The sequence below is a fragment of the Vombatus ursinus genome, unplaced genomic scaffold (genome assembly GCF_900497805.2).
Source record: "Vombatus ursinus unplaced genomic scaffold, bare-nosed wombat genome assembly UNPS02009062.1, whole genome shotgun sequence".
Lineage (NCBI taxonomy): Eukaryota > Metazoa > Chordata > Mammalia > Diprotodontia > Vombatidae > Vombatus > Vombatus ursinus.
Window position 1 is genome coordinate 17,493,712 of NW_020948840.1, and position 14,913 is coordinate 17,508,624.

Genomic DNA, 14,913 nt, shown 5'->3' on the forward strand with positions numbered 1-14,913 from the left:
ATTAACAGTCATTTCAGATGTAATAGGCTGTTTGCTATTTAACGAAATCATCAGTAAGAGTTCTTTCAGAATAACCTAATTTGCCTGAAAGCTTGGAGCACCCGAATACTAAGTACTTACTGTAATATCCAAATTTTCTTAAAACTGAAACATTCCTTCCATGATAAAGGAATAAATGAATTACTATTCACAACCAAAAGTGGATATGGGGAAATGATGGTTAGCCCAGTGTCAGCAATTACTTTTCACCCACTTCCTACACATAATCCTGGTAACACAAAGACTACTCAAGTATGTAATATCCATACAAGCCTATTTGAGAATGTAGGGCCATAACTGCTCAAGTAATGGTTCACTGATTCTGAAGAAATACACATCTTAAAGACTTCTTGGCCCACTCTCTTATTAGGCCTTGAAAGCAGATGAAGGAAATGCTTATTTTCATTACAATTTCTACATGCGCCAGGCCTTAAAATCAGTGTTCCATAAAGGCCACTGAAAATCAAACAGCAAGCAATGAAGCTACGCTTTCCTTGCCTCTTTAGCAGATACCACAAGACAAGCAACTGGGTAAAGATGTATATTTATTCACTTTACAAATATGGTGGTCTGGAAGCCATAAACAGCTCCATCTATAGACAAAGAGACTGTACATACAATATGTCCATGGCCAGCTCAAATTCACTCTGCCCAAGATGTTAATGTAGCTCCAGCTCCATAAGCAGAGTAAAAGGAGATTCTTGTTTGGCCACTGAGATTAAAAAGTCCCTAACAAATATGGTTGTTTTAAATATTCACAGGAAAAAAAGACCTATCCACCTAGCTCTTCCTTCCTGTTTGAGACCATGTTCCAATGAATATCCCCCTACTTAGCCCTAAACAACCTAGTTTTTCTTTTCAAATAAATGACTGATAATTCTAAAAGGTCTTTTTCAAGACACAAAAATAAAAATACTGGTTTATACATACATAAAAGTTTGAGTTCAAATTTTTTTTTCTTTAACAAGGAAAAAAAAAAGATATCCAAACTTTGCCAAGCTCAGGTAATAGAAAAAGAAAGCATTTAATTACTAAGTTACAACTGTATTTTCCTTGGACTAAAAAAAAAATTAAATTAAATTAAAAAAATCTGTTGCTAGGATGGCCACTGATACTATTATTAACTGAAGCAAAAAGAAAAAAAAAATGGTCTCTGTTCTAAAAATTTAATCAACAGTGGAAAGCTGAAGTGAATTTACGACTTTGACTGTAGGTGAATGCCAAAGAACAGCGTGCAGGCAGTTGGCATGTGCTTTAAAAATGAACATGGATGGATCCCTGGTCATGTTCTACAGTCACAGGGAACCATGCATGTGGCTAGGGATGTTGGTTATTTTGGTTTTTGAACTACCATAATTGTTTTTCTTTAAAAATTACTTAAATATCTAAAAAAAATATTAGCAGATTTTCTGAGGGGGGGAAGTTTGGGAGGTGTGGTAGGGTGAGAGAATAAGTCCAGTGATTGAGCCTGCCTGATTAAGATTACTTTGGCTACTATTCCTAGAGATTAAAGGTGCTTTTCTAAAAACCTTGCAATCACATCTACACCTTCATTTTTTGTCACATCTCATCTTCCACACAAAAAGGCAAATTTGGCTCATGCTCAACTTCTTACCAAGTTTACTCAGGACAGGGTCACACCTGGACCAGATTACACACACCAACCTGCAGTAAGAGTGGATTCCTCCAAAGAACAGGTTGGGCTGTGGTTTTGGTAGGGGAATGGGGTGAGGGGAGAATTTCCTCATCTTCATTTAACTCAATTCTTGATATAACCAATTATTCCAGGACTTTATTATATTATAAAAATATAAGATATGTAGGACAATCGTGTCAGTATGTTGCAGAAAAATGTGTCTATTTACTGTGTAAAGTTTATTAACAATTGAAAGAAACATTCTTATTTACACAGTTAAGTTTGAGGTGGGAAGGACAAGGGGGCTGGCATGGTGAGATCACCATTTTGAATTTGGAAAGGTGGGAGGACTTTCTGCATTCTGCCACAGAGGTCAAACACAGAGACTGCCCTCTCCAGGAGAACATGGCAGCATTCAACAATGTGAACCAAAGTTTATAGTTCTATTGGCCTATTTTTCCTTTCTTCTTCATTCTTCTTCACTTTCATTTTCTGGGTCCAAATCAGAATCTCCATTTATTTCTTTTTCAAGAGCCATTTCTTTCTCCTCACCATTTTCTGTGTCCTGATCTATTTCTTGTTGATCATCATCATCTTCCTCTTCCTCTTCATCCTTTTCACTTTCTCTCTCTTCTTCATCCTCCTCCCAATTCTCCTGATAAATTAAAAAGCAAAGGAAACATTCACAAAGGCTCTTTATCAGTAGGGTAGCTGTACAAGAGAAGGCTAAAGACCACAGTAGCAGGAAGAGCTACTTACATCAGAATTTTTATCTGCCATTACTTCATCATCAGACTCCTCTTCAGAAGATTCTATAAAACAAAATCTTTGCTTAATTCTAAAATGATCTAAAACCCAATACAATTAAGAACTCTATATTTTATTTTATAAAATGCTTATCTAGTAATAATGTTAGTCAAATGACTGTTTTTGACAAGACCTGTGAATTCAAAATAAGGAAATTCCCTCCACCAATGCAAACTGACACCTTCTCTGCAACTCAGGATCTCAGTTACTTGGTTCACTTCAAGGGACTGATATACCCAGGGTCAAATGTGTGTCAGAGGCCTTCGTGACTCTATAGCTAATCTCTAAATTCACTTTGCTAGACAGATTCAATATCCAAGCAAAAAAATTTTAATATTTCAACAGCATTTTTCTAAACTCGAGCTGTAATTTCACTGGAAAAGAGAATTCCTAATATGCAAATTCACTTTCCTCCATAAGAATGTGAGCACCTTGGGTGCAGAGATTAGTTTTTGCCACCCCTCCCCTTTTGGGGTGTGTGGGGGGTGGGGGGGATGAAAGCGATTCCTTGTGATTAGTACAATGCCTGGAAAATAGTAGACACTTGAAAAATACTCACCGATTGACTCTACCAGAGCAGATTGGTAGCTCTTCTGCTAGAATTAGTCTCAAAACGTTGCTTAGAACATTAAAAGGTTAAGTATCTTGACTAAGATTGCATAGCTACTATGTGTTAGAGGTGGGATTTGAGCCCAGGTCCACCTGATTATAAGATTGCTATTCTCTCTATATGACACACTGTCCTTAGATACAAGAGGCAAATGTCCTTGATGCCAAGGCCTCAATGCCTGCTAAAAATGATGCAACAAAAGAACCAAGGATCTAAACATACTTTATTAAAATTCAAGCTCTAAAAGCTCTGACAAAGTCCTAAGCTTTGACCTATGGCTTGTAAAGATGCAATCTTTCCAACCAAAGACAAATGGAGTGGGTGTGATTTAGTTACCATATTTTCTCTAAGACTTAGTATCTTATACAGCTTTTCCACTACAAAGCCGAATTTAAGAGAAGCAAAATTAAAGTGATACTTCTCATTTTCTACATTGAAAAGTGCAATAGAGAACTACAACTCCAATGTGAGTTCCCACTCCTTACCTTCCTCATAGACCAGCTTGGCTGTCTGCTCAGGTGGAGGCACACCTTGAGTTTTTTCAGAAGCTGCCACCTAAAAGAAATATTAACACAAAAGTCAGTCATAGCCTGGCTCCTCCCACCTTACCCATTAAAAAACAAAAACCCTACATCAAAAGATAGAAGACCAGATATTTTCAAGATTTCAATGATCTGTGGTTTCTGTCAGTGTGCAGCCATTCATCCTCTAACATGGCAGATCACACAACCCCTCTAAAATGTCAGAGATGGCTTCTGAGAGCTGCTGGGGCTAAGATGGTAATGAGCTTTATAAACACTGCAAGGCCTACCTGCTTTCCCCAGACAGAAGCAAAGCCCAAGTCACCACCCACTCAGACAAGAATAGGTTTCAGGGGGCTCCTTCAAAGGTTAAAAAAAAAAACATAAAAAAAAGAAAAATTCCAGAAAATGTATAGAAATCGGGGTAAAATATAGCAGTGTTAGCTTAAATACCAAAATTCTACGCATTCGCAGTAGCTCTGTTTTCCACAAAAAAATCCCAAGAATGTTGTGTGAATTCTGACAAACTGAGCATTTCTTGAAAATTAAGACAGGATCTTTCTACTACTGTGTATTCTAAATTGACCTGGCATATTTTCCACTAAAATAAAGTAGGTATTTCTATAGGATCAGATAAATGTGTTCTCATGCTTCCATTACTACCACATTCAAAATCTTTCATTGTGGACTATATGGTGATGTACATACCTGTGTAATGAGAAGGATGAGTTTTCCATGCAGTCGAGAGAGCTTTCTTAAGGTCTTGACTCTGCTCTCCATCAACTGGTATAACATCCCCAACTGGGGTACCAGGTCAGGCAACTAAAAGAAAAACGATCAAAAAGCACTTGTCTCATTTTGTGTCAAGCAAACAGAAGCAAAGTGAATCTCAGATGGACACATTAATTCCTTTAAACAGTCCTGACACAGAACTATTCTATGAACAGGGAAAAAACTACTAGGAAAAAAATCCATCTCTTATACCATTTTCTTAGTTCTCTTTCCCCCATTTTAAGCAGAGTATGAGTCAAGTTCACTACTCAATATACCTGGAGAATTCCTTGACACAAATCCCCACAGTGTGCTTCAAATGTTGAGATCCTCACCCTTAAAAGACTTGCATTCTAAAGAAGCAGGGGGTGTTTTAGCATCAACTATTGAGGTTAAGGATATGGGGATACAGGTGCAAGTTCACACAAACCACTTACAGAAAAAAAAAAAAAGCAAAGAAATGATGAAGAGGCTGACTTCAGAAAAACCTGGAAAGACTTGTATGGTATGATGTTGAGTGAAGTGAGCAGAACCAAGAGAACGTTGTACACAATAACAGCCACGTTGTGTGATGACTAATATTGATGAACTTAACCCTTCCCAGAAATACAAGGATCTAAGGCATCTCCAAAGGCCTCGTGATGGAAAATGCTATCCACATCCAAAGAAACAACTATGGAGTTTGAATGCAGATCGAAGCATACTATTTGCTATTTTTTTTCTTCTGTTGAGTTTTCTTTCCTCTTTCTGATGGTTCCTCCTGTTGGTTCTAATTCTTACTTATATCACTAATGTGAAAATATGGTTAATAGGAATGTATATGTATAGCCTACATCAGATTGTGTGCCGTCTTGGGGAGGGTGGTGCGGAGGGAGGGGGAGAAAAATTTTAAATTCAAATGCATATGGAAGTGATTGTTGATAAATCAAAATAAATTAATTAAAAAATAAAAAAGGCAAATTAAACTTTGATGCACAATTAACTTTTTTAACATTGGTATAAACTAAAGCTTTCATATGACACAAATGATCAGTCTGTTTTTTAGCAAAGCTGAACACAATATTTTAAAAAATTCTCTTCTATGAAATGCAGACATTATCTATAAGGATATATTCCAAAGAGCTATGAGGATCAAGGGAGAATGTATATACAGCACTTTCCAAATATTAAAATACTCTGTTAATGTCATATCATTATTGTGTGTGTGCGGTTAGCAAATATGAGGTGAGGACTGCTTAGGTGTTAACATATACCGAGGCCTGAGAATACAATCTCTTCTTTTCTACCATGTTTCCATTTACCTTCCCCACTCCTAAAGTCAAGAAGGGGAAAGGAGAAAGAGAGACCTAGAATAGATGGAGAACTTTTTCCAAAATACTTCTAGTTCTTCTCTACCTTGAAATCTCAAAACAGAACAATAAAAACAAAGGACATAGAGGGAATTGCTGATAAATTACATTATTGACATTCTGTAGGCATTCTTAATGTTGACATTAATTTTTCCCTAGAGTTGCAAATGTCTATTTCGCTGATTTATTGAGGTGAAAAAAAAGGAAAAGTATAAAAACTTCAAATATCAATAATAGCGATTTTAGGAGCAAAATGATTGTACGCAGCAGCAGGTAGGTGGTGCAGTAGATAAAGTGCTGGGCCTGGAAATCAGGAAGACCTGAGTTTAAATCTGGCCTCAAACACTAGTTTTGGGGCCTTGGGCAGGTCACTTAACCTCTGCTTCAGTTTCCTCATCTGTAAAATAGGGATAATAATAGCACCTACTTCCCAGGGTTGTTGTAAGATCAAATAAGGTAATAACTGTAAAGTGATTAGCACAGTATTTGGCACACAGGAAATGCCATAGATATAAAAATGTTAGCTATTATTAACAGCAACACACATTCTTATGTTCTTTTGATTTGGTCAAAATTTCTATTTCTTCATAAATAGTGCTTTGTTTCTTCCTCCACCTGCCCTGAAACATACCTTGAGGACAAACTTTATTTGATGGTTTTTGGACACTCTGGGTAGGGCCCAGATTCCCAGGAGACTATCTGCACCATCTTCCCTGGCCCCTGGGCTCATTTTCCATTTTCTGGGCTTTTATGCTGCTCTATACTGCTTCTTAATAACTAATGGTAGTCAATGAGACATGGCTGGATCATGCTCCTACAAAATATTATACAAAACCAGTGACCTGAAAAATAAGGGGCTATGGTATCACTAATTATAAATGGTAATCTCTAAGAGACATTACCTCTGCCTAGTTCAAGGGGGGATTTTTTTGGGGGGTGGGGTTGGGGAAAGGTAAGAGGGTTAGAGGTTGTGTGAATATTTAAGCCAAACCTTTTACTGAACTTCAGCAAGGTAAGGGGACCCCACTCACTCACCCACCCACCCAAGGGTATTACAAAGTGTCTGTCTGGTATTATTGCTGAAAATACTTACTGTGGACAGATAAGATGCATGTATGGTTAACACAGATTTTAACCATGGAACCATAAGTACAGCACTGGAAAGAAAAAAAAAATTAAAACCCAAAATTCAAAATAATTTGGTTATTAACCTTAAGGGGAAAAAAAGCTATATAGGAGAACTACACTACAGGTCCTGTTCTCTGAAGGTAAACTGTCACATCAAGTCTTAACGGAGTTCTATAGTTTCTAGTTTTTTCCAATATTCACAGGAGGCCTATTTTGAGTTTTATACTGCACTAGAAACTACAGGGGAGTACAACATTAATTCCTTTGGAAACTTCAAATCCAGTTGAAGAAATTATATTCTTCTACTATCTAGAGAATGAAGTTGAGGTAAAGAACCATTCCTTTTGCCATTTTCATTCTACTGCAACGCCCACTGTTGGCATCATGAGGAGAACACAAGACCTAGTATCAGAAAGATCAGAGTTCAAACACTATCTCAGACACTCATTAGCTAGGTGACCCGGGGCAGGTCATTTAACTTGTCTGCCTCAGTCATAACAGCACCTACCTCACAGGGCAGTCGCAAAGATGTACTGAGATAATATGTAAAGCACTTGACTAGTGTTATCATAAAGAAATTCAATCCTCTTTACTGACCGATACAAAGGACTTAATAATAGGCTTTTAATGAGGAAAAAAAAATCAGCTGACAATTCATGTGTAAACATGAGCAAAAACACAAAGCTAAAGACCCTCATTCACTAAAAGCAAGGGGTAGGGGACAAGAAGTATATCCACAAAAGGAAATTTTAAAATCATTACTACTACCATTAAAAAACAGCTATGATGAAGTGACATAGCCTTAACAGCTTGAAAGGCACATATGTGTATGTATTATGTATGCATGTTTACATGCCTGTAACTACTTCAAAGGCTCAAGGATAAAAAAAAGGAATCAAGAAATTCTGTGCCTTAACTCAACAAGCAGACAACAGAACCACTTCCTCACAACAGTATTAACAGACATTACCAGCTAGAGTCAGGTTCATGTAGAAGACGTGTGAATCACGCATGCTTTTTTTTTTTTTTTACAACAACAAAAGACTTAAATGTTTTATAGAGCATCAGGAACAATGTAGCAGAACTAAATTCCCAACATTTAATCACACTATGTAAAATAGCCCGAGCTAGGAACCCCAAAATGCAAAATGTAAAATGACAGCCCTAGCCTCAAGAAATGCATATACAGTATACGACAAGAAGCTGCAAGGTGAAATATGACCCGGGCCAGGAAGAGAGTCAGAGAAAGTGCTCTACAAAAATGTGAGGTGCAAGGGAATACTTTCCTGGTTTTGGGGACGTGGAGGGAAGGAGAAAATTACCACCAGGCTGCATATGAGCCGAGCCCTGAAGATTCTGAAAAGGAATGCTAGGGAGGAAGGACATTCTAAGACTGAAATTTGGCAGGACAGGGAATAGCTAGCAGTCCAGTTTATCTAGAAGCTTGACCAGAAGGCAGTAATGGTAAATAAGGCTGGAAACTGATAGGTTGCAGCTACATTGTCAGTTGTTTAATCTGTTTAAATCTGCATTCTATCTTATAGGTAATATGGAACCAACAGAAGTATACATCCAGACCTAGGCCATAAAGATTATTTTGGCAGTCCATGTGAAAGATGGTTTGTAGAAGTGAGAGACTACAGATAGGCAAATCATTCAGGAGGTAATTAACAATAAGATAGGTAAGAGATAATAATGAAGTGTTATGTTCAAGGAACAGCAAGTAGGCCAGGGTATAGGAAGGGAATAGGACTTTAAATGTCAAAAAGAAGATTTTATATTTGATCCTGTAAATAAGTAAGAAGGCATCAGAGTTCAATGAACCCAGGGATGACTGGTCAGACTTAAACTTTAGAAAAAATCACCTAGGAAGCTCAGTGGAGAACAGACTGGAAAAGGGATAGATTGGAGGAAAGTGACCAGTTACAAAGCTACTGCTTAGTAGCAGTACTACTTGCCTGTAGTCCAGGCAAGAGGCAATAAGGATCTGAGCAAAGATGGTAGTGGTGGGTGGTTATGTGAAGGGCATATGTGTAAGAGATTTTGCAAAGACAGGTGAATTGTATATTCTTCAAGGACACAATTCATAACTCACCTCTGTGCGTATTAAATTCCGCTTTTTGATTTCTCTTGCTTCCTTTAAGACTGAGCTCAAAGCCTACTTTGCTCAGAAGGCTTTTCCAGTCTCCCCAGCTGCTGATGGCTCCACATTTTAGATGACTTATTTTGTATATATCTCATATATACCTAGATTTTTACATGTCTCCACCATTAGACTATATGCTTCTTGAGGAAGGGAACTGGCTTTGGGAGGATTTAGGGGCCTTTCTTTGAACCCAAAGCATTAAGCAGTTTTTGGCAAATAGTAGGCACAATAAATGCTTGATGACTGAATGACAGTTATGCTACTACATTCTTAAATAACAGAATAAACATTTATTAAGTGCAAGGCACTGTACTAAGCACTTTAATAAATATTAACTCATATAATCCTCCCAATTACCCTGGGAGATAGGGGTTATTAATATCCCCATTTTACAGTTGAGGAAGCTAAGGAAGATAGAGGTGAATTGACTTGCCAGGAGGTCTTCCTAACCAGGTCCAGTGCTCTAGCCACTGCACCTCAACCCCCCCTTCAATGATTTGATATGACTCACCAGCCTCTACAGAATTCTACAGCTTAATGCAACTACTATAATGTCATCTACAGACAAGAATCTGGGGGCACCGTTGATAAGGATCCCTCTTCCATTTGAACTCAGAGCTGAACGTTCTTCATGACAGTATGCTTTTTGTGAACATAGACGTTTTATGCCCCCACTTTAATATCAGTAAATCAGAGGAAAGTCAAATGAAGCTACCTCTATTACTCCACCTATCAAAGAATCCTGTATAATTTTACAGAGGGATTTGAGGTACTGGACTTGTCACAAGAGAAATGAACAAGGCCAGACAGCACACATGATATTGTATAGCTCTTCTAAAGCCCTCAAGACTCTTTGGGAAAAACAATCCCATCAATACCAATTATTTTTCCAGCCACGTTTTATGACTACAAATTAGATAATGCCATTCTCCATGAATCTAAACTATAAGTTAGCCAAAGGGAAATGGAAACATGTATGATAGGCCCACCTAAATAAGCAATAAGTAGTTTAAAAAAAAAAAGATATCAAAGAGATTTATGACCAGAAAAGGAGGTGAACTGGCCACATATTGAAAATGAATGATAAATATACAGAAAGCCTAGCTGCTGCCCTGATGTGCAATGTTGAGGAAGGACCTCAGCATGTTAAGTGGACCACCTTTGGATCATTTAAAGGAGGACATGAACAAAGGAAGAATGAGTTGCAATATGCACCACTGGAGGGAATACCCAACACCAATGAAATATAAAAAAGGAACATACTAGAATTAATATCATTAGGTACAGTTTAATGGCAAGTAACAGAAAACTAACTGGCAGGGTTGGTCTTTAGCTATCTCCAAAGCTATCCTTAAACTATTTAAAATCAAGATTACCCAGAGGAAAACTGTTCTTCCTGATTTTATTTCTCTTGGCATATCTGCAGGAAAGCAGTAGACAGAAGAGAAGGGCAGATCAAAACGATGGTTTCATGATTTCTCAAAGAGCCACGTATTTGGCAGGTAGGGATGCATTCACATTTTTTCTCAGCTTATCCTACTTCACTCCCAAAAGTGCCACAAGGCATATAATTAAATTATCAAGTGAATAAAAGATAATTTTCAAAGACTGGAGACAGCTTGGGGCAATCCCAAATTTGGGCTAAGAAATATTGTGGTAGTCTCACAATAATATGCACATCAACAACAAATTCTTAGCAAAAAGATGATGCCTCACCTATTTGGATGTCCTTGCAACCTCTTAGTAAGCTGGAAAGAAAAAAAAATCAGAACCAATATTTAACACATGATTATCTCTATAATTTCCAAAACTACCTATGCCACAAATATATCCAAGGAGAAAAATACTAAAGCCTTTTCGACATTACGGAATTTTTAACTTTAGTTGTCAGTTTCTATAATGTTAATTTTTAATAGTAAGATATAAAATATATTCATATATATGTACACACACACAAAAAGAATAAATCTTTGATATTCAAGTCTCCAGCAGAGAGGGCTTCCTCTGAAATGGGATTCGCAAAGGAAATGACTTCAAAACAAAAAAGCATCAATAAAATGCATAAAAATTTTTTTAAATTACACCAATTCAAATTTCTTATTCTTACCACCTTGTCTCCCAAGCGTTATTTGCTGGAAAAGAAACTACTACATAGAATACTCTTTTCCTGGGGCCATATTCAAAGCTCTCCCTAAGAGAAGTATTTCACTGATCCAACAACACTTAATATATGGTACATATCAACACACTGCTACATCCTCAGCTGAGGAAATGTCTGAAAATGCCAATTTTAAGGAGTACCCTTAACAACAGTATTATTTGGTAGTTACCAGTAACTCCAAAGCCTGAAGCCGCTGTAAGCTCTGGATTAATAACCTTAACCTCTAACTCCTCCCCTCCAAAGCTAACTTTTATATGCTTTCAGATCTCTGGATTTATGTGTTATTCAACTAAAATTCTCAAGTATGTCCAGGTTTAAAAAAAAAGGCTCTGATGCAGAGAGAAAAGAAGTAATGTAAAAATGATTTATTTTCTATTAAAGTCTGTAATAAACATGGTTACTCATTTATGACAATCCTTTGACAGACTGACTTCAACAAATATTTATCTAGTGACCATGTCTAGTGAGTTTCAAAATGGACACTTCTGCTAATAAAATAACCAAATGTGCACAGTGGTGCATCTTATACCTTACAGCAAGCAGCCCAGTAGAGCAGAGTTCACTTAGTTGAACTGAGCACAGAGTTCAAAGCTCTAAACTAGGGATCAACAAAACTAGCTAAAGTTTGAGGCCCAGTCCTGCCACTCACTAGGTAGTGTGACTGTGCAAATCACAACTGCTGTGTTCTGAAAGGTAATCTTTTTAGGAAACAGTACTAAACAAAATGGTTCAAGAATTGTAGGAGAAAATAAAACATGCCTGGTCTTATATACGAGAAGGTTCTCTTACCTCATTCAATAAAGGAATAACAGCATATACTGGAATCCTTAACACTGTGTTTCTTATTAAGGTATCCTTTCTTGTTTGAAGTACTTTCTGTAAGTAAAGGATAGAAAATTATCCAGTAATACAGCCAGTAAGGACACAAAGTTAGTGGGTAAAAAGGATGCTACTAAATTTTAAACCTAAAAGGAAAACCCTGTAAGGAACCCTTAACAACAAAAATAAATGAGGGCAAGACAACTTAATTGCTATACTGTGACCAACTGAAAATGAGAAAGCTTTAGTTTTTAGGATGAAGAGGAAATATATTTTGATTACAGTTTTTCAACAAATAACTTTTTCTTTACAAAACATAAAAAAAATTTCCCCATTAAAGATGAAAAAGTGCCTTGTATTTGCAATCACAAGACCTGGCTTTAAGTCCTGGGACGGGATCTTCCCAGGTGTGTGACTAAAGGCAAGCCACTTCAACCTTCCTGAGACTCAGTTCACTACTTTCACAATATCTCACAGGATTACAGGGTCAAAGATCCACTCAGTAATCTCCAGTGGCTCTTGACTGCCTCCAGGATCAAGTACAAAATGTTCTCTCTGGCATTCAAAGCCCTTCCTAACTTAGCTCCCTCCTACCTTTCCAGTCTTCTGCTCTCTCTCCTCAACTCTGCCTACAGACCTCCCTGGCTTGCTTTAAGTCCCAACTTAACACCTTTTACAGGAATCCTTTCCCAACTACTCATAATTCCTGTGCCTTCTATCAATTATTTCCTATTTATTGTGTATATTACTCACTTGTACATAGTTGTTTGCATGTAGTCTCCCCTATTAGAGGGTAAGCTCCTTTAGGGCAGGCTGTCTTTTGCCTCTTCTGGTATCCCCAGTGCTTAGCACAATGCCTGGCACATGGCAGGCACTTAATATATGTTTACTAATTGATTCGTACAGTTGGACTTGTCCTCAGAGGACATCTAGTCTAATTCTCTCATTTTACAGATGAAGACACCAAAACCCAGGTTAAAGTCACACAGTGAGATTTGAGAATCCAGATCTACTGACCAGAATAGTGCTCATGCGAAAACTCTAGCTAATTGGTAAAAATAAAACTCTGTGAATATAAGTATTTTACTGTAGAGAAAAACCTCATTACATGACTGAAAATTAGTCCAACTTACAGTTGAAAAACCACTATTTTAAAAATATTAAAATAATTAACATCATTAGATTTCCTCAGAAAAAGATATAATTAACACAATGCAGTAAACTCTGAAAATTCACTTAAATGACAAAGAGGATAAAAAGTCTAAGTTACTAAAAGCTAAAGTATTATTATACAATGAAACTAGAAATATTATACAAGAAATTGCATCCCCTTGGGTAATCTCTACATAGAAAAGAGGCATGCCATCATGCTTTGACCATCATATGCTCAGAACACACACACACACACACACATATCCCCCCACATCCACATTGCACTCCCCCCCCTTTTTTTAAATTTAAAGTACTCTGGAAATATCTTTAGATAAGGTAATAAACTGGTCATGTAGCACAGACAAGGACATCTGGACATGACATCCCTGCTCCCCACCATGGCACCAGAGTCTGTGAGACATTAAAAAGTCATGGGAAGAAAGCTTCTACAACACTAGATAGTAGCTCCTCTATGGAGAATGTGGATGAAAAGGCCAGCATGGATTATCGGCTGAATCAGTCAAAGAATTATACAATCTAATCTCTTAAAACACGTTTGAGTACATACAGACACACATGTAGATGTGCCAAATTATCATATCACATACACTAGTTTGTCTCAACCAAAATATTTTATAGAGGTAGAGGATACGACCCCAAAAGAAAGATGTCATGAATCACGAAAGAGTTCATGAATCACTGGCAATTGTGTTACCATTTCAGATCTATGCAAAACCAACAAGTGACCCTTACATTGAGCATATAGCAGTCGTTGCTCTCTAGGCCCTGCACCAGAAGAACAGGGTAGCTGTCCGCCTTCAGGTCCCCTTTTCTTTTTTCTTTCGTGGTGTCTATGTCCATTGCTCCCAATCGCTCTTCAATGCTAACTTGCTGAATAAATAAAAACACTGTGGTTAAAGCACATTGAACTACTCCATTATTATGCATATGCAGCCAGCCACACACTAGAATACAATGTTGCCATATGATTATCCTATGTCCTTGTGCTCAGATCCAAGAGCTAATAATGGGCAATTGTCACCTCTCCCTCCCTCATGAAAAAAAATAAAACAACTCTTTCCTATTGTACTAAAAATCCACTATAATGGCTAGTGCTTGGGACAAAAAACAGCACCCATAATATACATTTTTCTTGTTAGAGTAGAACTATGATCACAGTGTGCAAAAAGGGATGACTCAATGTGCTTTACAGAAGAAACACTATTAGTTACATTCTCCAAAGATTAATATTTATGAACTGAAAAAAGTAGGTCCCTGATGGTCCTTCACTCAATTTCTCAGTTGTATTGATACTAACAACTCTAAAACAACTCACGTGTCTACTTCTATTCCCTGCCCTGTATTCTACTCACATCCCATTACCACCTGCCTGATACATGATTACCTTCTTAGAATAATGATTCCAACCTCAATTCTCTCTAATCCTTACTTGGTAAATTCATTTCACTTATAAGCAGATCTGATCAGGTCAGCCATTAGTCTATTCAACACTTTTAAAATTTAGGCAAATGAAACTGACTGCAAATAAAATCTAAACTACTTAGCCAGGTATCCAAGGTACTCCACATCTGAAGTTATTGTAGGAACAAAGTTTTCCATCTCAATACTCTCTATGTATTCTACATGCCAACAAAAGCCTCTAGAACTGAACTGATATTCAATTGAATTGACTGCTATCATACATATATATATGGTATGCATGCATATTTGTATATATGTATCTATCTGAATCTATGTGTTTTGAAAAGCTACA

The 14,913-nt window shown here is 37.2% G+C and overlaps 1 protein-coding gene across 1 annotated transcript in view; it reads right to left on the reverse strand.

The window, feature by feature from the left end:
* Positions 1-567: 567 nt before the first annotated feature.
* Positions 568-14,913, reverse strand: part of WDR43 (WD repeat domain 43) — a 48,210-nt gene continuing 33,864 nt past the window's right edge. The window contains exons 11-18 of the mRNA XM_027850383.1: positions 13,893-14,030; positions 11,958-12,044; positions 10,724-10,755; positions 6,827-6,890; positions 4,322-4,435; positions 3,578-3,647; positions 2,435-2,487; positions 568-2,330 (exon numbers count right to left, since the gene is read on the reverse strand). Of these exons, the coding sequence (XP_027706184.1) occupies positions 2,145-2,330; positions 2,435-2,487; positions 3,578-3,647; positions 4,322-4,435; positions 6,827-6,890; positions 10,724-10,755; positions 11,958-12,044; positions 13,893-14,030 (744 nt within the window). The 3' untranslated portion in view covers positions 568-2,144. The remainder of the gene's footprint in view (positions 2,331-2,434; positions 2,488-3,577; positions 3,648-4,321; positions 4,436-6,826; positions 6,891-10,723; positions 10,756-11,957; positions 12,045-13,892; positions 14,031-14,913) is intronic.